Source organism: Oenanthe melanoleuca, chromosome 1 (genome assembly GCF_029582105.1).
Source record: "Oenanthe melanoleuca isolate GR-GAL-2019-014 chromosome 1, OMel1.0, whole genome shotgun sequence".
In the NCBI taxonomy this organism is placed as follows: domain Eukaryota; kingdom Metazoa; phylum Chordata; class Aves; order Passeriformes; family Muscicapidae; genus Oenanthe; species Oenanthe melanoleuca.
In genome coordinates, this window is record NC_079333.1 from 36,553,034 (window position 1) to 36,575,963 (window position 22,930).

General features: G+C 42.2%; 2 protein-coding genes across 2 annotated transcripts; one reads left to right on the forward strand and one right to left on the reverse strand.

Moving 5' to 3' along the window:
* Positions 1 to 223: 223 nt before the first annotated feature.
* Positions 224 to 12,721, forward strand: MED17 (mediator complex subunit 17). The gene is made up of 12 exons (XM_056485511.1): positions 224 to 538; positions 852 to 1,018; positions 1,418 to 1,637; positions 2,972 to 3,108; positions 3,207 to 3,291; positions 4,441 to 4,593; positions 5,369 to 5,499; positions 6,458 to 6,642; positions 7,160 to 7,297; positions 8,233 to 8,350; positions 9,485 to 9,644; positions 11,583 to 12,721. Exons 1-12 carry the CDS (start codon positions 307 to 309, stop codon positions 11,786 to 11,788), a joined length of 1,932 nt encoding a protein of 643 aa, XP_056341486.1. The 5' UTR covers positions 224 to 306; the 3' UTR covers positions 11,789 to 12,721.
* A 2,414-nt stretch (positions 12,722 to 15,135) lies between these two features.
* Positions 15,136 to 21,581, reverse strand: VSTM5 (V-set and transmembrane domain containing 5). Its single transcript, XM_056485538.1, has 4 exons — positions 21,366 to 21,581; positions 18,105 to 18,434; positions 17,864 to 18,004; positions 15,136 to 16,333 (listed from the first exon to the last, which is right to left on the reverse strand). Exons 1-4 carry the CDS (start codon positions 21,448 to 21,450, stop codon positions 16,290 to 16,292), a joined length of 600 nt encoding a protein of 199 aa, XP_056341513.1. The 5' UTR covers positions 21,451 to 21,581; the 3' UTR covers positions 15,136 to 16,289.
* Between the last annotated feature and the right edge of the window lie 1,349 nt (positions 21,582 to 22,930).

Consider the following 22,930-nt stretch of genomic DNA (forward strand, 5'->3'; position numbering starts at 1 on the left):
CCCGGAAACGGCCGAGCCCACTCGGCGCTAGCCCCGCCCCTTTCCGAGCTGTCCGGAAACGGCCGAGCTCGCCCGGCACTGATCCCTCTCTCTCACGAGCACCTCCGGAGGCAACCGAGCCAACTCGGCTCTGGCCCCGCCCCTTTCCGAGCTCTCCGAAAATGGCCGAGCCCGCCCGGCACCGGTCGCTCTCCCTCGCGAGCGCCTCCGGAAACGGCCGAGCCCGCCCGGCGCTGGCCCCGCCCTCTCCCGGGCCCGCCGGCGCTGGCCCGCCCCCTGCCGAGCGCGGGCGGGGGTCGCTGCAAGATGGCGGGCGTGCCGGCCGTGCGCATCAGCATCGAGTCGGCGTGCGAGAAGCAGGTGCAGGAGGTGGGGCTGGATGGCAGCGAGACCTACCTCCAGCCGCTCTCCATGTCCCAGAACCTGGCGCGCCTGGCGCAGCGCATCGACTTCAGCCAGGGCTCCGGCTCCGAGGAGGACGAGCCGGGCTCGGCGGGCCGGCCCTGGGCCGAGCCGGGCGAGGCGGAGGATGAGGAAGGTGAGAAGGGCGGGCAGCCGCAGCTCTCCCGCCGGGATGCGGCTGGCGCAGGCCGCCGAGCTGTGGCGGGGCCGGCCTGCAGCTCCGCGGGTGCTTGGGCCTGGCCTGCCTTCCTTCCCCGGGGGCTCCCGGGGTGGGCAGCTCCGAGTGTTCGTGACCCAGCCCCAGTAAACTGTAGTGGGAAAGGACAGCAGCAGATATGATGTCGTGCTGTATTTCGTGCCGTTATGATCTCCTTGTGGTTCAGAAAGGAGCCTTACACTGCACCTTTTTAAGCTCCTTTTTTGTTTTCCTTGCTTTGCTTTGTTTTTAGGGTTGGTAAAGTTTCAGCCATCCCTCTGGCCTTGGGATTCAGTGAGGAACAACTTAAGAAGTGCCTTGACTGAGATGTGTGTGTTGTATGACGTTCTTAGCATCGTGAAGGATAAAAAGTTCATGACTCTAGATCCAGTTGGGCAGGATCCCCTTCCTCCAAAACAAGTATGTTGTACCAACTGAGCACTTTGTGTGGTTTGGTGCTAAAGATTTTATTCCAATGTTTGTTTTTTTTTTTCATGTGATCAGTACAAAATTTATCAAGATATTCCTGTTGATGTGCTAGTGCAGTGCTTTGAGGGTCAGAGTAAGGCTGGGAATGGGAGTTAAGGCCAATTTCAGAAGCCTCTTTCCTGAAGCTCTAAGTTAAAATGCTACTTCCAGCTGTATAATGCTGGTATGAAAGTAATTCTGAATAAGTTATTGGACATCCAGCAAAAACAACTTATCAACTGCCTTCAGTTTCTGCTACTACTACTAAATAAATAATAACTAAAATTATTATTAATAATGAATAATCATTTGTGAATTAAAGTGCAAGTATCTTGTTGTTGTTGGTACTAGAATCCTCAGTTTCTACAGCTGATTTCAAAAAAGAAGTCATTAGCTGGAGCAGCTCAGATCCTGTTGAAAGGTGCAGAAAGATTATCCAAATCAGTTGCTGAAAATCAGGAAAATAAGCGACAAAGAGACTTCAACTCTGAACTGCTAAGACTGAGACAACATTGGAAGCTGAGAAAAGTGGGAGATAAAATTCTTGGTGATCTGAGCTACAGAAGCGCAGGTAAAACAGTAGGATCTTTTTCACAAGAATGGATATTTATGGAATTGTCTTTTTGTAACTGGAAAAAGAAGTGGAATATCTCATCATAAATAATTTCAATATGAATTTGTTATATTTAAGAGACAGGTTTATAAAGGGAGAATTCTCATTTTAGTATCAAGGAGAATATATTGCCATCTTCAATCCAGAAAGTGATTTTAAAGGCTGTGTAGTATTTTACTAAGAATTTGTTCACAAAAATAATACTGCATTTGCAATGTAGTTGATCACTTGACAGGCAGACTTTGTAAATCCTTGGCTTTTATCTATGTTTGGTGGGTAAAGCACTTTTAAAAAAAGTGAAGAGTGGGTTGCATTTTTTTAAAATCAAGGGTTAGAAAAACCTAGAATATCTCAAGTTACAAGATACCCAAAAGGCTTATGATGTCTAACTCCCTGCTCCTCAAGAATTCACACCAGGTAAAGCTAAACTATGTGACTAAAGAGTGACATTGAAGGCTGGATTATTATACCTGTTATTCCTGCTGTTGAGAAGTTATGGTGAGAATATGCCTTAATTAATGGATTACATTTAAAGGGGGTGACCAGCCCAGGGTTCTAGATGCCATTATGGAGAGACAAAGTGTACACAGAACTTAAGATGTAGGTACAAAGCAGGCATCCAAACTGGATGTATTGGGTTCCTGTTGTCATTTATGAGGGAGGGGAAGAATAAATTTAGTTATGTTCATGAAAAAGCTGTAGATGTACCCCAGGCTGTGTAACCCTGAACTAGGTGAACTGTGCTCTGGATAAAAAAGGTGTGCAGCTAGGATAGTTGTGGGTATCTGCTTTTATCAGTCCGTGAATGACTGGCTATAGAGTTATTTTTTACAGTCAGAACATGGTCATAGTTTTGCAACTTCTAGCCAAACATCATCAGAATTCCTTTAATCAATAAGGATGTTGTATCTTTAACTAGCTGCTTGCAAAACTTCACACATTTACTTTTTTGTCTTTTTAAACCAAATATCTCTTTTTTCTCCTTCCTCACACCTAATGACTCAATTTTGAAAAACTCTTGGCTTCCCCCCATAATTATTAAATAGTCTGGGCTAACTTACTGTAAAACATTACACATTGCACAGTGGAGGATATAGATGCTGATACAGTGGCATGAGCTTTCTAATTTACCTGGTTTTTTTTAAGAAGTCATTAAGAAATTTGAGCCAAGTGCAGCTCTGAAGATTTGAAGACTCATAAATAAATATTGTTCCGAAACAGAGATAGGAGCTTTTTCATTTGCAGAAGGTGCTTAATATTTAATGTGTATGTCTTTGTCCTTCTTTACTCAGGCTCCCTTTTTCTTCATCATGGCACATTTGAGGTGATAAAGAACACTGACATTGACCTGGATAAAAAGATACCTGAGGATTACTGTCCCTTGGACGTTCAAATTCCGAGTGATTTAGAGGGATCAGCATACATCAAGGTTTGTCAGAGAAGCCTTAATAACCTAGTGGAGTTTTGTTTCAGATTTGTGTGCTTGCAGCAGAGAACAAACATTAAACACTGTTCTCTCTTGCCTAGGTTTCTATTCAAAAACAAGCACCAGACATTGGTGACCTCGGGACAGTCAATCTCTTTAAAAGACCCTTGCCAAAATCAAAACCAGGTACAGCTTATATCTTGTTCTGTGAATATGTTCTCAAGGAATGAGTTTGCATATGATTGTTCGAAAATTTCAGTATATATCTGGGAAGAAGAGTGAATAAGACTTCCCTTATTTAAACTGAAATTTTCTGTTTGGGTGCTGCTTAGGCTTTGGAAATTATGCTTTTGAAGCATGCTTCTTCAGTTTTTCTTATGTACTTATGCAGTTTTGAAACAAAATTATTAGGTTGTATTTTGAGCATTCTGGAGCCCCTTTTGTTAGACATTAAAAGTTTGAGGCCATAATTGAAATCAAGCCAAGGTGTTGTGTTTCAGTCAGTTACATCCCATTAATTCGGCTCAACTAATAATTGCTCACTCTTAACTCTGCCCAAAATGCAGATTTAAGAGTGCATCATTGCACTCTTGCATCATTGGTGTCTGTTGCTCATATGTTTTATCTGGATCTGAAACTGTGCTGGTGGTCTGCGTGTTAATTACCAACAGCTCACCTGGCATAGTACATGGATTCATTTAATATGTGCCAGTATGTGAATTTGTGAACTTTTGGATTAAAAAGCCATCCTTTACTCTTTAAAGTTAGAAGTAAACTGGCAGGATTTTCTTTCACAATTGTCTGTGATACAGATGCTGGTGCTGTCCTAAGCATAGACAGAGTGCTGTACTATGAGGTGTTTCATATGGTATTGAGAGTACATTATACAGCTTGTGTGCTTACTCACCCCAGAATCTCTCAAGAATTTTGGGCCTATAAACCCTGTGAAAGCACATATATGCACTGAACATTATTAGGTAGTTCACCATAGAGTGAATTTAAAAAAACCAGTAGCATCATTGAAAGTAAATTACAAGTTAAGGAGCAAAGGTTCATAAGGAGAGTTCACAAAAGGCCTGGGAGTGTAATACACTGTTCCATAAAGGTGTTGCACTTCACAATATACATACATGTAAAATTGAATCAAAATTAGTTTTAGTTTTACCTTAAAGTGCTTACTTAGTTGAGATAGAATTCTGCTAATACTCAGTTTGGGTATAAGGTACTGACTGCTTTATCTTAGTGATCTGGCTGCTGCATAGTATCTGGCATCTCGACAAAAAGGTGGCTTCTCTTTGCTCTTCCCTCCTGCAAATATTGATTTATACTTTTCAGGTTCTGCACACTGGCAGACAAAGTTGGAGACTGCACAGAATGTTCTTCTGTGTAAAGAAATTTTTGCCCAGCTGTCACGAGAAGCTGTTCAAATTAAATCACAGATTCCTCACATCGTAGTGAAAAATCAGATAATCTCCCAGCCTTTCCCAGGTAGGAAGCTTTTTAAGACTCTTAACCTACAATTATTTGCTTAAATACTGATCGATGTCACCTTTTTAATGCTCTGTCCTTAAAGAAGAAAAAGCAAACTCCTTGATTTTCAAAGGTTTTGAAAAACAGTATTTCAACTAATGCACAGTAGTTTCTAAAGTACCGTGTTTTCCTTTGTTATGTTCTTTGTCAGCAGCGCTTAGAACTGTCAGCTGTAATGCCATGTGCATGTGGCAGTTTGGAGTTGTGCATTAGTCATTGCTCCTGGATTACATGTAAAAAGAAATTTAATACTTGAGTTTAAGGGTCCTCAGAAGAACAAAAGCAAATGCTCTTTTGAGCAAGGATAATTAAACAGCATAAAGGTGGCTCAGAGTCAGTGGTGAATGTTCTTACAAGGGGTACATAACTGATTGTGTCATGCAAAGAATATATTTCTGGATTGCTTCAAATGTGTGTGATGGTTAATCACTCCTTCTTTGAGAAAGGAATGGGATCCTGGGGACTTTTCTTTTTGCGTGGGATTGAGTCATAGAATTTGATGTTAAATGCACCTGATGAGTTCACAGTTGGCCTGTCAACGCTTCAGTGAATATCAGGTTTTACTTGCCTTTGGTGCTGTGCTCTCCACCATCATTCTTTTTTCTCTGATACAGTGAATACCTGTTGTTAAACTACTGAGTAAAAAACACGAAGAAAAGCAGTTCTCAGTAGCAACCTTGAAAATTGTCAGTGCTCACTTTTTAAAATCTTTGTTTCCATCTGCTTTGTACAGGTTTGCAGTTGTCTATTTCTCTGTGTCACTCTTCCAATGATAAAAAGTCACAAAAGGCTGCTTCTGAAAAACAGAATCCAGAGGATCATCTGTATGTTTTGGAACATAATTTACATCAACTTATCAGAGAGGTACTGTATCTATGGCTGAAGTACTGAAGAGTTTTTGGGCTTTTGTTCAGCCTTCTGCCTAATGTGTGGCACTGGTATAACAGCCAAGTGCCACTAGAGGCCAGTCCTTTTCCATCCATTTGTGAAAGACAACCTGCTGCTTGGTTTCCGTGGGTGTGGGTGGTTTGGGAGTTCAGTTAATGCTTTCATGGAATGCTGATTCTTTACTTAACCTTAGACCTGGCTGCTCACTTCAGAAGAACCATGCAAAGCTTTCCCCGTAGAGTTCATCAGTTTTGCCTTTTTTTGTTGTGTCTCATAGTGCTTACTAAGCATTGTCAGTGAGCATCTGGCCAGCCCATACCCTCATGAAGGAACAATTGATTGCCATAAAGCTTTGTTTATTTTAAGGTCCACTTCTCTGCTTCAGCATTTTAGAATATTGTATAATATAGCAGAAGAACCTGGGGTACATCCTTAGAGCATGGCTCTGCAAGTCATGCAGTCTTGTGGAACAGTCCAGTGTTTTAAACACTGATTTAGGGTTCATGAAGCTTTGGCTCAGTGCCCACCTTTCCTGTGGATTTCCTTTCATCACTTTGGACATGTTGCTAAAACTTTTTGTACTTCAATTTTTTTCATCTAAAATGCTTCCTTTATTTTTAAGTGACCATTCTTTCTGTCTCCATGGATGTATATAAAGAAGACTTATTAGTAGGAGCTACTGCCATGCTACCAAATTTTTGTTAGCTAGTACTTCTTTTTTTTTTAATAACTTTCTATAAGGTTTGAAAGATATGTATAAATGGGGGAAGCGAAGTAAAGTGCTGTCAGGTTGATAAAGTTAAAAAGTTGTACTTTTTGAAAGTATATACACTCAAAAAACCTGATGTGAAGCAACACATTGTAGTATACATGGTATTTCTTGCAGATAGGTTATTTGGTCCCTTCCTTTTGTAACATCTGTTGGTTTTTGCAGTGTCACAAGCAAACCCTGAGCTCAACAGTGATGCCACATCCAGCTAGTGCACCTTTTGGCCATAAGAGAATGAGACTTGCAGGGCCCCAGGCTTTTGATAAAAATGAAATCAGTTCTTTACAGTCAAATGAAGGACTTCTGGAAAAGATCATAAAACAGGCAAAGCATATCTTTTTGAGACGAAGGTGGGTCACAAAGATACTCTTGTTACAGAAACATGTACCATTATGTTGAATACAATTTATCTATTTTAAGTGTTCTTAGAACTACCTGCTGTTTCCTTAATGGTTAATACAGTCTTTTTTTGCAAGTACTAAGAACCAAAAGTTATGAAAAAATATGAGCATAAAACATTCAGCTAGTAAAAAGAAAAAAATACAAGATGTCTTTGAGATCTCTGTGACAGTTGCAACATAAGCTGCTGATAATTGTCCCTACTTATCTCAAACTGCATAAATCCTTTTTTAATATTCTTTGCAGTGCAGTAGTTGATACTGAGTAATAACACTTCAATACTGCTGCAGAATGTATGAGAAATGTATAGAATAAACAAGGGTACTTCATTAGCACCAGAACAGTGCTGAAATAGAATTTGGATCCACATGTTTCTATTAAATCTAATAACCTCCTTGCTTCCTTTAAGCAAGATAACAGCACAAACTGCCTGGATTATAGTGTGTGGAATATGGCTTTATCTTGTAGAACTGCTCGAACCATTGACAGTCTGGCAAGTCGTATCGAGGATCCTCAGATTCAGGCTCACTGGTCCAATATCAATGATGTTTATGAATCCAGTGTTAAAGTTCTAATAACTTCTCAAGGATATGAGCAGATATGCAAGTAAGTATGAGATTGCATGTCCTTTTAGTTGTAGAAGCATGAAGCAAAAGCAGCATTGTGCTTTAAAGGTTTAGATTCTTTTCAGACAGACAAGTAGGAGTCCCTTATTTGTGTGTGTTTGTTTTTCTGACTTGACTGTGTGTGTGACTGACTTAAATCACCTTAAGAAAACTTCACCCTCTTCACCCTTTAAAGAAGATATTTATCTTTAAACAGTACAGTTTCCATTCTAAGAAGAAATTTAAGATGAGATGGACACTTAGGGGTGGGATTTATTTTGGGTAGAGATGACTGAATACAAATTATTATTTGATGTGCTGGAAAGCACATCAGTGCTCAGTCTTGGCTTGGTTGCGTAGGTACTGAAATGTGGAGCTCACGTAATTCATGTAGTAATTATGCATGTTGTTGCTGAAATTCAAGATCTCATGTTGCAGAAATAAATGCCTGCAGATTGACCAGGAGTGAATTCATTAATGCATCAACAGTGTTTTTTTCCATTTGGAACTGTGCTCTCTGGCTGTGACCACAGTGTGGGGCAACCTGCAGTCATTGGTGCATTTCCAGTCTTGATTCCAGAGTTCATAAGCTGGCCAGGTCTTCTCTGTAGCATAGAACACACCATTTTCCCCTGCACAACTGGAAGGAAACTTGGGCACAGGGGCAGGCAGGGAGCTGTGAGGCTCCCTTGACCTGAACAAATGGTAGGCCAGGTCTGGGAGCATGCCACAGAATATGTCACCTGCCATATCGAGGGAGCTACTGTGATGACTGATGAAACTGGAATGTTTCCAGTTGCTGTCACATTCTGTAGGCTTTGCACCATCTGTCTTAGGAATTCTTGTCAATGACTAGGTGGGATTAAGTGTTCTTAGTTTTCTGTTTTCTTAAGTGTTTTAATGCTTTTTGAATAAATATGGGTCTTGTCTTCAAAGATCCATTCAACTACAGCTGAACATTGGAGTTGAACAAATCAGAGTTGTGCATAGAGATGGAAGAGTTATTACATTGTCCCATCAAGAGCAAGAACTGCAGGATTTCCTTTTATCTCAGGTAGACTCACGTATGTTATTCTTCCCTTTCTCGTGATGTTTTAGAAAATACTCAAAAATTCAAATTCAGATAGTAAATGTGAAGCTGGATGACTGAATTTTCACTATGTTTGTGTAGAGTCTTTAGTAACTGTTACTAGAATATATTGCCATTTTTTACTAGGGTCAGTAGTCATGATAATTTTTCCCTCCCATTTAAAATGCATTTCTTTATGCTGCTCATTATGAGAGAAACAAGTCAGTGGTAATCATAGCAGACAATAAGGCATTCTATATATGAAACTTACTGTAGCCAAGTTCTTAATGAACCTACAATTACTGTCATTTCAACATTGTTAATGCTCACTTTGCATCTGTCGTTACTAAATCAGCTGATTCTTGAATGAACTCTGTTTTAATTGCTTAGAACAACCTGCTGGTTTTATTCAGAAGTAACAATCTCCCCACTATGCATTATAAATAGTCAAAATACAGGTCTTTAATAACAGTGGTTAGCCTGTTGCAGTTATGTAAAACTCCATGACACAGAAAACAAGTCCAAACAGATTCTGCTGAGGTTGTGTCTTTTTGGTCAAGTGCTGTCAGACTTGTTCACAGAGAACTGCTGAGCGGTGTTGGATACTTCCTTATTACAAGGGTTAAGTCATGATACAGGAAAACAGTAGCATTTAAACTCCTAAGCTGTTAGAGCTCAGTGCTTACACTTGAGCATTAATGGAGGTAATCATGCATGTGAGAACCTCAACTTCTTTTTCTAAATTTTCTCTGCTAATACTTCCTCATATTTTTATATATTTTATAGCAGAAGTCTTGTCTCTCCTGAAAGACAGGATTGTTTACAGTTTAATTTTTTGAGACCTAAAAATATTTTTGTAAATTGAAAGCAATATTTAAATAAAATGGCTAAGCACATATACCTATGAAAAATTCACTTAACTGCATGATGGAGTGCAGAGGACTTCTCTGTCTGCAGAGGAACTAGTCTAAATTAAGATTAAAAAGTTCCTCTGAAAGTAGAGAACTTAAAGTCACTTTTATAGATAACTATTGTACAGAAAACAGTCTTGCAAAACCCCATAAACAATTCTTTCTGTGGTCTGCAAATATTGAACAGAAAACAAACCTCTTGTTTCAGATGTCACAGCACCAAGTACATGCAGTTCAGCAGCTTGCAAAAGTTATGGGATGGCATGTCCTGAGTTTCAGTAATCATGTTGGTCTGGGGCCGGTGGAGAGCATTGGCAATGCATCAGCAATAACTGTAGCATCACCAAATGGAGACTATGCCATTTCAGGTACTGTTTCCTCTTGCAAATAGAAGTCAAATCTTTATGAGCGTGTTTGTAGAATATTTTACTATAAAGTGATCCTATTCCTTGAAAGTGGAGAGACTTATCTCTTTTGTGTATGGAATTGAGATCTAAATAGGATCAACACCTTGCCTAAGAAGCCACTTATGATAAACGTGATTTAATTTACACAGGCTTGAAAATATTTCTTATAGTTATTATGGAAAATTATAGATATATTCTATAATATGTAATATATAAATACATTATTTAAATATATTATTTTTATAAATATTATATAAACATTTGTTTATATAATATAAATATATATATGTGTGTTATTATTAGCATAGAAAAAAGAGATGACAGAAACCATCAGGATCCTGAAAGAAGGGGATAAACAACAGGATCACAACTCCAAATTTAGGAAGAACAGAGTTTGGTCTCTTTTGGGATCCTTTTGAAAGAATTCTATGGGATTATGATCCTGTGGGATGGAAAGAAGAGGGGTCCTGGAGTGCTGTTTGATTATTGTTTTCAAGGGTCACCTCTTTCAAGCTCAAGAATGGTCATTCCTAATGTTCAGGAGGTTGTGCAAAGGTGACAGAAGTCCTGTTTGTATGAACAAAGAGCTTGTGACTGAACTCATAGGACATAGGAAGGAAGCTCCAAGAGATTTTTGAAGTAGTTGACCTGGGAGGGATATAGAGAGACTATCCAAGCATGCATTGGTAAGGATAGGAAAGATAAGGATAGGATAGGAATCTGATGAGGGTTGTACAGGGCATTAAGAAGAGCTTCAGCAGATATGTCAGCAAGGGAGAAATCAGGGAAAAAAGTGGGACTGCTGTTAAAGTTTGAGAGAATACATGGTGGCACAGGACATGGAGGAGGCCAAGGTACTCAGTACCTTCTTTACTTTGGTCTTAAGAATGGCGTTCAGATGGATCTGTGAGACCCTTGGGAATTTTGGAGCAAAGATAAAGCCTCAGTAGTGGAATACCAGGTTAGAGAACCTTTGAACAGACTTAGACATACACAAATTCTTGGGACCAGGTGGGATATATATCCATGACTGCCGAGGTTGTTGATTGATGTCACTGCAAAGCCAGTCTTGATCATCTCTAAAAGGCCAGGCTCAGGAAGGACTCGTGAGGACTGGAAGAAGGCAAATGTTAAATCCTATATTCAAGAAGGAAAATGTGGGGGACTACAGTCTGATCAGCCTCATTGCAATTACTGGGAAGATGAGGAGAAAAAAAATAGTCTCAGAAGAATTTTACGAACGTACCATGGAGAATGTGGTGATGGGGAGTAGTTGGCATCAATTTATGAAAGAGAATTATGTTCAATCAGCCTGACAGTCATCTCTTTATGGAAGGTTAGCTAGGTGATACCACTCTGACTGTTTATTTAAAAAGCCAACACGTACCACTCCTTGACATGAACACAGAAACTCATCCAACTCAACGAAGCACTACCATCTCTCCACCAGTCTTGCAGAATTCTGTGATTAAAAGTAACTGCCTAGTGACTTAGATCCTGTCTATTTGAGGTAAATACACTAGAAACAATACATTTTGCAACAGAATGTGGGGAATACATCCAAGGAAAGAATGAGCAATGATGCCTTTGCTCTTCTTGGAATCAAAAGGAAAAAGAAGTGCATTTCTAAGGTGTACATTTAGGGTTTATTAGAAGTTTCTTCTCTTGATCTAACCTAGAACATGCAGTGCTAAGGCAACAAAATCATAGAGAAGTGGGAGACAAGAGAGAAAATCCAGAGAAAAAGCTTTGAAGAAAAAAGGAAAGGAATTTCCCTTGCTTGCTTTCAGCGTGTTTGGAATTGATTAGAAGCAAAGTATAGCATACACAAGGAAAAATTTTAGTATGAGGAATTCCTCAAAGTGTAAAAATGCTCACTGAAATCTCCTTTCGCCGCAGTACGTAACGGCCCGGAGAGCGGCAGCAAAGTCATGGTTCAGTTTCCACGGAGCCAGTGCAAGGATCTCCCCAAGGGCGACGTCCTGCAGGACAGCAAGTGGAATCATCTCCGCGGGCCGTTCAAGGAAGTGCAGTGGAATAAAATGGAAGGGCGGAACTTTGTCTATAAAATGGAACTCCTCATGGCGGCCCTAACTCCCTGCTAGTGAAGTGTCAGCCTCTGAGGGCTTTGAAGTGTTGCTGTGCAGTGATAACTGCCAGTGCAGCAAAGGGAAATGGGAGCTATGGGCCAATACAAGAAAGCAAAATCAGATTTATTTCCTGTACAGAAGTAGCCATTTTGGTATTTGTAATGAAACTTTTCTCAGTGGCATATAAAATACATACAATTTTTGGTAAAAGTTCCTTTCAGCTTTATCTTTGAAAATTGCTGTGTCCAGAGTGACATAGATGAGTAATTAATGTATTTTTTGTTTATAAAATTAAATTTGCTACTCCTTGAGTTCAAGCATTCTTGAGTTGGAATTTATTTGTACATTGATGGGGATTCTGAGTGACCCCTTTATTTTTGAGAAATGTTTACTTGGCAGTTTAATTTGAGAGTGTTACAAAGACACTGCCTGTGGCAAAAGTCTTTCCTCTCTGATGGCCTGTGTGATGTCAGCTATTTTGCTTGGTTTTTAATCTTGTTTTTGCAAGAATATAGAAGAAAGGGTTTTACTTGGCTTGCAAAGTTCTGACAATTTGAATTTGTGGATGACTTGTGACTTAGTTGGCTGGTCAGAAGGAGGTAACTCTCATGCTGTAAACCTCCACACTTGCACATCTGTATCTTTGTCCTGTATACTCCATGATTATCATCCAGGGAAATAATAATATCTTCCTGAACATCAGCTCTTTTGAGTTCTTTCAAAATAAAAAAGTCACATTTTGTATAGTTTTGGTTGCAGTTGTAGCCTTCTTGAAACTTACAGTATGGTGTTCAACAAAGCTTTCATTTTGTTTGGTACTTAGGTGCTAAGGGTCTTTGCAACCTATCTGTGTCAACTGGTTCATATTCATGTATTGTCTTATGTGGTATCTGTCTATATGTATATATATGAACTTCTTGCACATAAACGTTTGAGTTGAGCATCACACTTCCATGGTGATTTATTTTGTTGTATTCTCAAGTATAAAGAATAATTGTAGGAGAATGAGCAGCAAGCTGCTGCACAGCATGTATCCAAAGCAGTTCTTGTACTTAGATTGGTGTTGGCCAGCACAAAGCATCTGGTTTCAGTTCCTGGAAGCACTTGCTTCTCTGTGACTGAACTAAGAGAGAGAAAGAGTTTTCCTTTCAGGTGGACGTGTGTTACCTGTGACAAATAATGAAAATTAAAAGCCCTAGTTGAAAATAGTCTCCTGATCTTGAAACAGGGCTGAGCCTAATGTGACCCCTGTGATGCCAGGTCCTGTATTGCTGTGCCAGCAGACACTGTGTGATTACAGGCAGAGGGAGAGGATTGTTCCCTGGTGAACAGTTCAGCCAACAGCCTGATCCATGTGTTCATGCATCCAACTAGATGAGGCTGTTCTGACTCCTGCCAACACAACAAATCTCTTATTAATAATTAGGAGATGAAACTTGAAAATGTCTTTACACTTTATTGTTCTTAACTTAAATTGACGGGTCTGCATGTAGCAATAGCCTTTTTGTCAAGTAAGTTCTTTGTTGCCAAGTAATCAGTCAGCGTGGAGCTATTATAATCTCATGGTTGCAGGACTTCTCTCCTGAAAAAGACACCTCCTGTGTTGCAGGAGGGCAAGTTCTGCATGTTAGCATGAAAACGCTTGTCAAGACTTCTAGGTCTAGCTGGAAAAAAAATAATAACAAAAAAAATTATTAGAGACCTGGAGAGTCTGTGTTTCCTTGTTGAATACACAGGGTTTATTAATTTTAATGGAAAACAGACTGATTAGACATCTAACAGAGAGACTGTCTTGAAACTTGGTAGTGCATCTTTGAAGATGAACTGGTGATGATAGGGAATGATTAAGACCTTTTCAATTGCCAAAGCAATCTGGTGAAATTGGACATCTTTTTAATTCAAGTTAAAAAGTAAAATGCCTTAATCCCTTTGATCATCTACAATGCTGTAAATGTTAAATTTGCTACTGTTCTGCAGGGAGTTTACAAGTACAGTAAGAACAGCTATTCATTTCTGAATTTCTACTGTAAAAACCTTCCATAAGACTTTAGGTGCTTCAGGGTAGCAAGAAGCTGCTACAGTTTAGCCGCCTGTTCTGTACCTCAAATATTGAGATTAATAGTGCATATTGACAAACATTATTTTCAGGAAAATGTGAGTATTTTTTGAGTAATGTTACTTGTGTAGAGTAAGCATGTTAAATTGTGGGTAAAATTTTTGGGTGAGGAATTGTCTATAAGGAAAGCTATATACAGGCTGAGTGTTCTCGATGAGTACTGTTTGAGTCCCTGCTGCTCATGCAGGATATAACTACCTAAAAGTGAGGTTGGCAACAGGTCCAGTAACCAAGGTTGGGTGCCTGAAGTTGCAGTGACTTCAGCCAACCTGGAAGAGGTAGAACAACTGTGCTAGTTGTAAACTTCTTTTGTTGTAATACATTTTAAACTGAAGAATTGTAAGTGTTCATTTCCTACTTCTGTCCCAACTTTCAAATGTTGTGGTTTAAATATGCGTGTGACCTGCAATCACAGCAATGCACTAGAATGGTTATTCATGTCTGGATATGTTTCCTGACTTCCTCTGGCAATTGCAATGTTCAGGTCAGTATTAGCAGATAATAGTGGTTTTATGTGGAAGCTGCACTTCTTGTACTTTTGAAGTCGGGCAGAGCAGCTACTAAATATTCAGCTCAGCCTAATACCTAGCTTCACATTCAAAGTGTTTTAATGCTTTTTCTGCATTAAAAGTCTAAGACTTAGGGCTCAAAAAGAACCCCTAACAATGTTTTCCATATTCTATAAGCAGGCTTTTCCAAGTAATTCAAGTTTGGTGATTGAAATAGATGCACTTACAGTTTCCCCGTTGTCAAAACTTAGTTCACTCAAAGACACAAAAAGATGGGCAATACACATTTAAAGCAGCGAATTGGAATAAACTGTTACTTGTCTGTGCTGTATCTGATACTTACTTCATTTCTCACCTTTTTTGACCAGTTCTAGATGTAGGAATAAGCAAACAGCAGAATCTGGTACCTCAATTTATGACTGGGAGAGAGGCCCTTTGTCCTACAAATGGCCAGCTCAGTATGGGATGGCTTAAAGGTGTTGTGCACAGGGTGCTTTTGCTTGTTTGGCACCTACCTGCATCACTGTGGACTTGGTGAGAAATTCCCTGAATGTTTTTCCAAATGGAGCCCATAGTACCTCTGCACTTGAGCATCCAAGTCCCTGACCAGAGGGAAACCTCTGTCAGCCTGTCCTGTAAAAGGTTTTTGCAACCAAGTGAGATGAAGTGTGAGAAAGGCAGTAGCAGCAGTTTGACTCAAACAGCCATGTGGCAATCTACAGGCGCAGACTAGTTCATGGTGTCTTCCAAGTTGAAAGTTTATTTCACACTGCAAAATTCTCATTACAAAAGCAAAATAGAATAATTTGGAACTAGGTCAGTTAACTGCTCTCTCACTGACAAACACAAATGTTATACCACCCAACAGATCTACAGGTGGAGAATTGCAATATGTGCAATATGCGGATTCAAGAAAACATTAGTTGGGTCAGTTCATGTTTTCCTACAACATAGGGGAAGCAAAGGTGGCTTCTCAACAAGAGCAATTTTAAACTGTATTTGTAAATACTGTATTTCAAAATAATGCTGTTTTAACTTTTCTTCTTAGATAGATTGTTCATCACTAGGCTAAGTTTGCAAAGGACTTGACATCTTTCACAAAAAAATTGTTTAGTACTTTGCCACCCCACTGGTGTTGTGTGTCAGTATTTTATCTGACCCCTCTAATCTTTATAGACTCTTCAGTGCCTGACTGCACTGTTCCTTGTACAACCACCTGCTCTAGTAATGTCATAAAACGTGTGTTAACATCCATCCTGGGGCAGTGTAAACAATTAGAAACACAAGAGGGAGAACTTTGACCAGCTCAGCGTTCTTTCAAAGTTAGTTTTGTCTCATGAAAAATTGCAGTTTGTCTTCAGAGCTTCAGGAAGTTCCTTACACCCAGAAGTAGCAGCATAGGTGCAATAAACAGGATTCAATGCTTGCAATTAATTTTTTAATGTAATACTGTAATTAGATATTTAATTTATTATGTTGATGGATGCTAATGACCACTCTGTCTGTAGTAGGAGACTTGCTGTATCCATAATGCAGGTGTCCTTCAAGACCATGATAATTTCCTTTATGGGTTGATCTTAGAGGCTTGGTTGGTTGGTTGGTAGGTTGGTTGTTTTTAAGAGTGGTAGAGGCTGTAGATTTTATTAGCTAACCAGAAAAATGTGTTCATGCTCAGCATGAAAGCATACTCTTTGTACTCTGACCTTGACTAGCAGAACTGAAAACTTTATAGGTCAAAACAGACATCAGGCACTGCTGATTTAATTTCTTTGCAAGTCAGGATGTTTCTGCAGTAGTCACAAACATTTTACCTTCTAGGTTTGTTCTTGTTTTCTTGGACAATCTTTCTCTTGAGGTAGAATTGTTATTTTTATTATGATACAGTCCTTGGCTAACACTCAATGGTTTCCAGTTCAATCTCTTCTGTTGTACTTGCTGTAAATAAAATGATATTGTTATTGATTGGCAAATGGATTGGAAGGCCAATATTCCAAAATTAACCGTGCCAAAGTATTTTTAACTTTTTTATATTAGCTCAAGCCTGCTCACCTAAAATTAGGTTTTAAATACATCTTTTCAAAATATTTAACTGAGAGGTTCTCACAATCTTTAAAGTGACAACGATTTCTTCCTGTACAAGGCTAAAGGCACTAAGAAAACTAAGTCCTAGGGCCTGTTCTTATATCTCTCTTCATGACTTCTGAAAGGAGGGCTCTTCTGAGATAGAATTGGGGCAGAAATTAGGTCTCTGCTTTGGACCATTTCCTGGGAGATCACACAAGTTTATAGAACTGTGCTTTCCTGAACTCTGCCATGTGTTACATGAACCTATCTATTCAATTCAGCCCTGTGGGAAGATTGGCTTCAGTAGGAGGAAGAGACTTTATCTAAACAAATCTATCTGTATATTCTGGGTGATAGGAAAGTTTTCAGTAGCTACAGAAGCTTGTGAATGGTGTATGCACCATGAAAACAGCAGCAGCCCTTAAGAGCTGTAGGTGAGCAACAGAAAGGAAGAGACAGCTCAAACCAAGTTAATTTCTTCCTCTCTTAGGTTTTGCAGAGTTGACACAAAGTCTGGGCCATGAATCGTAGGATGCTTGGGTGTCTCTGCTGGTCTAGTAAAATACTGATAGCTAGGCTGCTTGTTGTAACACTTACTGTAGAAGAAATACAGACCTTTTACCTAGAGGGCAAGAAACCACGAGTGGATCTGCACTTCCAAAGAAGGGAGGTAAATATCTGAAAAATTCTGAAGTGGTAAAGGAAACCTCCCATTTCAGAGATGTACCTAAGAGTGTGGTCTCAGGCCTGTAATGTGCATCTTGTCTTTCTGCCTAGACCAAATATCCCTGGCAGTGGCTTGGAAATTTCTTCTCTAATATGTTCCTTCAGTATAGCCCTTGTGTTCCCTTGACCTGCTTTTCATGACTGTTGTCTTCAGTCAGGTTTTGATATTACTCAGTGTTTGTTGGAGTCTGCAACTGGATCAAAAGTGAACAGATGAAGAGGGGGTTTGAGAGGAAGAGATGCAATCCTCCACTGAGGATTGAACTGAGGTGGGTCCACTCCCAAGAGTCATTTGAATATTTTCCCCAAGGATACACCCTGCTGATGTGAACTCTGAGAGAATTGCTGATGCTCTTGACTGTGTCTCCTGCCCTTTGATGGGGGGGTTATTGCAGTTCAGGCCTTTTCTCCTCAAGTTTAGCAATCAGCAGTGTTGGGAAGTATTTTATTATTTCTAATGTGAAACATATACGGTAGATGTCCTGTGAATTTTTCTTCACCTAAACACCTGTTATTCAGTAGCCTCAGCTACTAAGGAGTTAGAACAGGATAACTAATATGAGTCATTCAGTCTTGTTGCTCAGTGGCCCTGTATAGCACCTTTATGGTACAAATTTTAGGCTCAAATTTCAAGCTTGAAGACCCTATACCCTGACTACAGTTTTAAAGAAATACCTGTTAGTTTGTGTGTTGTCTTCTTCTGAAATAGATGCAGAGATTTATTACACAGCCACATGAAGCAGACTAGAACGGCAGATACTGCAGCGAGAAATGCGAAGAGAACTGCTACAAAATGCAAATCTTCATAGATAATCTCTGTAGGGAAAATGGGAAAGAATTAATATTATAAAATTGATTACAAGTAGACTGGTGCTTAAACACAGGGTAAAGCCAAGAAGTCTTGTCTAGTTTGTACCGTTAACATTGACTACGATGGTGCCATAGGCATTGGTTCCATGCTCCTCCGTTACAGTGACAAAATAGTAGCCGGCATCTCTCATGCCCACATTCCGAAGCTGTATAGAGCCATTTTCAAAAGTAGTCACTCTGTCCTTGTACACTGTGGATATGTTGACATAATTCCCACTTCTCCACTCCACAATGCTGGTGGTGCCCCAGCTTGACACGTGCTTCCACTCAATGGTGGCCACGCCTCGGCAAGAGTATTCAACTGAGAGGAGGATGTTTTGTGCCACTGTTGCATTGATGTTGGGTTGTGGGACAACTAAGGATACTCCTCCAGGAGCTGAAAGGCAAAGGAAAGTGATGAGTCTGAAGTGATGCTGCACCAACTGTCCAGGGCATGTTGGGACTCCGGATCCTGGTGATTCATCCTACCTATCAGTGATCTGTTTTAAAGGAGGATAGATTACGCTTTTCAATACCTTTTTCTTTCTGCTTTTTATAAAAGTAACATACATACTTGAAGATTAAATACACATTTATAATTTGTGATAGTAAAAATGCTTTCACCATAGAGGACACATAATTGCATGTGTTTCAATGTTTTAATACCCACAGAAAGGGACTTTGGATAAGCATAACATTTTCTGAAAACGGACCAATTTTCTTTATTTCATCGGTAACTGGCTATCTTTACAAATCCTGCATTTACATGGAAAGTTTAGTCGCCATGTCCAAGGTAATCTATCACATTTGTTATCTACCATCCCCCAAAAGCAAGAATTGTAGCAGACATAAGTATGTGAAATCTTGGCAAGGACTCTGTTGTGTTTTCAGGATATGTAATCAACATTAGAAATATCAGCTTCTTAAAGGCAGCCAGTTAATAAGTCAGTGCAGATAAATCATGTAACCAAAGGTACAGTTTCATGAAAAGCCAAGGACTTCATGTTCCTGATGATATCTGGGCAAAAAATGCATATAAAAGAATATTTAATTCTCAACTACTTCCTCCTGATGTGATTACAGAGCTGTTCATGACACTGTGAAACTGAACCAACAGCTTAGTTTAATGTGTAACTGCAATAATTTCTGCTTGCATTTGGTGTTTCTGCATGCAGATTTGGATGAACACCAACACTGGAGTTTTAACTGGCATGCATGTGTTCTTTTTATTAGTGGCTTGTTTGAAACCCTTGGCTAAAGACTGAAATCCTGTTACCTACCCACAAAAATCAAGGCAGACGAAAGGCAGATAAAGCACAGAGTAAGGCTGAATGCCTTTTCCTGGTTTGGCTTGGAGCAGCTTCCCTGCTCTACTCCCTTACTGTGGGAACAGCCTGACTGCAAGAGCAAAATGAAAAAGAAATGCTGACCTGTAACTGCCTGTAACCCAGTAGGGGAGTGAGAATGAGACCCTCAGCTACACTGCATGAGTGCAAAGCAGGACATCTGGAGATGATCCTGAAGGTTCTGCAGAATCTTCAGGGATAAGAACAATTAAGAAAGGCAATGAATAAATCTCCAAGGGAAAAAATACATGTTTAAAAAATCTTTAAAATGGGAGCCCTCTACAACCAAAACTCCACAGCCACCACAAATGGAAGAGATGGGTGGATTACAGCCTGACTTCACTGTATTTGGGATCTGTAGCAGAATTCACTAACTCTCCTGGTCAGGGTAATATAAGGGAGCTCAAGAAGCCAGTTCAATTCCCAGGCCCTCATCTACAATACCAAATAGGATTTTTCCAAGATAACACTCCTGGGCTCCCCCTTTAATCAGCATTGTCGTACTCATGCTGCCCAGTCCCCCTGCAGGAACATCATGCTTTCCAGGCAGCTCAGTGCATCCTCAGCTGAGCTGTGGTCTGCTGTTCAGCCTGTGTGCAGGAGAGACTAACCAGAGCTGTGAAAACGAGGTTTGTGCCAGCTACAGAAACAGAACAGCCGGGAACTTCTGGTAATCACTGCAAATTGTTCCAATTGTTTTCTGGTCCGTGTGTTTATTTAAAGGCCTTTCCCACTGTTTCTGACCAGACAGGAGCTGAGTGTCTCCCCTCAGTGACCCTTTCATGTTTTTATAAAGGCTTTGTTTTGAATACGTGATTGCAAGGTAAATGTTAAAAAAAAAAAAAAAAAAAAAAAAAAAAAAAAAGAGAGAATTTAAATCTTTCCATTAAATGATTTGCGAACATGTTCTGTCCCTATCAGGCATGCAGAGCTAAAAAACACAGTGCAGTATCTAACCATTCAAAACTATTTTTAGTAGGCAGTGTGCCTAGATCACCTGAACCGGTCTGACCCAACAGAGCTGCACCAGGCTGGAGAGCAAACATCACACCCACATGCAGCGCCCTACGCCGGGTGGCTGCTCTCTGCTGCGGGCAAAACCAGCCCCTTCACACCCAGTAAAACACACCCAGGAGAAGAGGCTACAGGAGTTGCTCAGAGCTCACCGGGTTTGCCGTCCTGGCACGCTGCTCTGCTCCAGAGTATCTGCCTGGCCAAGAGTGCAAGTGGGAAGTGCGGCTCTGCGTACCAGACCTGGGCGTGCAGGGTGCTGGGCAGTGAGTGGGAAAGATAAACGCTGGCAGCAAGAGGCCCCCACGCAGGAGCTCTAAACTGGGGGGCTGCTCTAAAAGGGGTCTCTGAAACCCTGTGGTCTGTTTCTCCAGCCTTTGGTGTCCTGCTTGTGCGTCACCTCTGTTGGTGGAGTGCCGTGACCAAGCCGAGCTCCCTGGCGGCACTGACACCCCGGTCCAGGCGAGGGTGGGCTGCGAGCAGCCTCGCCTCCTTCCTTCAGGACTCTCTGGGAGAGGAGCGGACGGCTCTCTGCCCCATCCCCACTCACCCCCCGTGCGCTGCTGCGTCGGAACCCACCTTCCCAGCGGGACCCGACACCCTGGCTGGTCGGGGTTATTTCCCGTTCCACGCCTTGTCCCCTCGGAGAAGCAGCGGGGGGACGGCGGCTGCTGGGGCCGTGAGCCCGGGGCGTGCGGCTCCCCCCGCTGGACCCGCTCGGCTCCCCCGCTCCCTCCGAGCAGCAGGAGCAGGGACGAGCCTCCCCTGCCCATGCCCAGCCCCCAGAGAGCGGCGATCCAGCCTGAGTCTCGGTACGTCCCGTGCCCATCCCCTCCCCAGCCGCTCCCAGCTGCGGACGGGCTGAGCAGAGCGGGGCTCAGCGGGCGTGGGGCTGAGCCGGGACATCGCGGAGCAGCAGGGAAGGGCCGGGGGAGGGAGCGGGGGAGGCAGGGACGGGGTCGGACACTTACTCTGCAGAGCCCACCCGGCGGCCAGGCAGAGGGTGACGGTGCCCACGACGACGCCCCGGCCGCGACAGCCCCGCAGCGGTCTCATCAGCGGGAAGCTGATGCCCCAGGGCTCGCATTGAAGTGCCCGGGCCGGCCCGACCCCGGGGCTGCCTGCCCCAGGCTCTGCCCCGCTCCTCTCCCTTCCTCCCTCCCTCCTCTTCCTCCCGCTCCCGGCGCTGCGCCCAGCTCCCCCGCCGCGCACCCGCGGTCTCCGAGCCCGGCCGGAGATGCAATTGGCTGAGGAAGCGAAGGCGCTGCCGGCCATCGCCCAGCCGGGAAATGAGCGCAGGGAAATCCCTGCCCGGCCGGAGCCTGCAGCCGGGAGCAGCATCGGGACACCCGGCCGAGCAGGCTGCTTTTAACTGTGATTTGGCAGCCGCAAGGGAAATTTCACTTCGAGGTGTTAAAAACTGACTTTTTGCTCCAAGAAGTCTGGTGATGCTGCAGGTGAGACGCGGATGGGGGGAGGGCTAGAGAGCAGCATCTCTCAGTGTCCCCAGAGATCATCTCAGACTATCGCGCTGGAAAACGAACCCGGTTCGCATCCACCTGTACCCGGCACATGCACTAGGTGCTCCTCTCTTCCTTCTACTGCCGTCCAGAGGAGGTCCCCAGCAATCCTTGTGCTTCTTCCAGAAGCACCGGACAGTGTGAGGTAGTGGGAAACATGATCAGAAAACATCAGAAAAACATTCAGAAAAAATCCTGAAAATTCCTCCTTGCTCAGAGGCATCCTTGTGCATGGCTAGCAGAAGCCATATACACCCCAGGAGACTTGTGCCTCTGACCAGGGAAAGAATTACACAGATCAGCCTTTTGGCAGATTTTCCATTCTCTTTCTTGCATTTCCCTCTCCTCAAGTTTTCTTTAGTAGAGTTGTGGATTAAAGAGAGCTGCTTCAGCGCGCTGGTCAGCACAGGCTCCTCAGGGTGAGTGGGAGGAAAGGACAACCACGCAGGTGAGGAGGGACAGCTGCGATCTGCCTGAGCCGCCTGCACTGTATGGAATAATGTATGGATAATGGAATATTAATGGAATAAAGGTTTCCTTATGTACTGGCTGGCTGTGAGGAGAGCAGGTGAGTCCCAAGGGGGTCTGGAGGGCTGAGGCACAGCTCTAGGCAAGGGGCTGAGAAGGAGTGAGGCAGGGCTCAGCTGCAGGGGACCCACTCCTGCTGGGGCTTTTCAACCCAAGAGTGCTGCTATCGTGTGCTGCCACACCATATGGCATTGCAGATTCTTTCATGCACATCTCAGGGGAGTCTTCTAGGACTTAAGTCAGGCCTTGACAAGAGACAGCACAGTCTTCATGGACTCCAGAGCCTGGATTTTGTTCAGGTGCAAAAAAACCTCCAGCTTCACCGACTTCTGGTGCATCTCCTGAAGCTTCAGCGATGACACTCAGATGAAAGGCAGGGAAGGAGGTCAGTGAGGACGTGCTGCCCAGCTGTTTGATCCCCGTTAGGTTTTGCAGCCTGCCATGGTGCTGGGGGTGCCTGGAAGTGTGTTTGCACAGTCTGCAGAGGC

What these genes read in the sequence shown, in the direction of transcription:
- MED17 (XM_056485511.1), top strand. Translation starts at nt 307, where the DNA reads ATGGCGGGCGTGCCGGCCGTGCGCATCAGCATCGAGTCGGCGTGCGAG. An exon ending in ATCCCCTTCCTCCAAAACAA is followed by an intron (nt 1,019 to 1,417) that starts GTATGTTGTACC and finishes TGTTGGTACTAG; the next exon opens with AATCCTCAGTTTCTACAGCT. An exon ending in TACATCAACTTATCAGAGAG is followed by an intron (nt 5,500 to 6,457) that starts GTACTGTATCTA and finishes TGGTTTTTGCAG; the next exon opens with TGTCACAAGCAAACCCTGAG.
- VSTM5 (XM_056485538.1), bottom strand. Translation starts at nt 21,450, where the DNA reads ATGAGACCGCTGCGGGGCTGTCGCGGCCGGGGCGTCGTCGTGGGCACC. An exon ending in CGCCGGGTGGGCTCTGCAGA is followed by an intron (nt 18,435 to 21,365) that starts GTAAGTGTCCGA and finishes TTTGCCTTTCAG; the next exon opens with CTCCTGGAGGAGTATCCTTA. An exon ending in CATCGTAGTCAATGTTAACG is followed by an intron (nt 18,005 to 18,104) that starts GTACAAACTAGA and finishes TTTTCCCTACAG; the next exon opens with AGATTATCTATGAAGATTTG.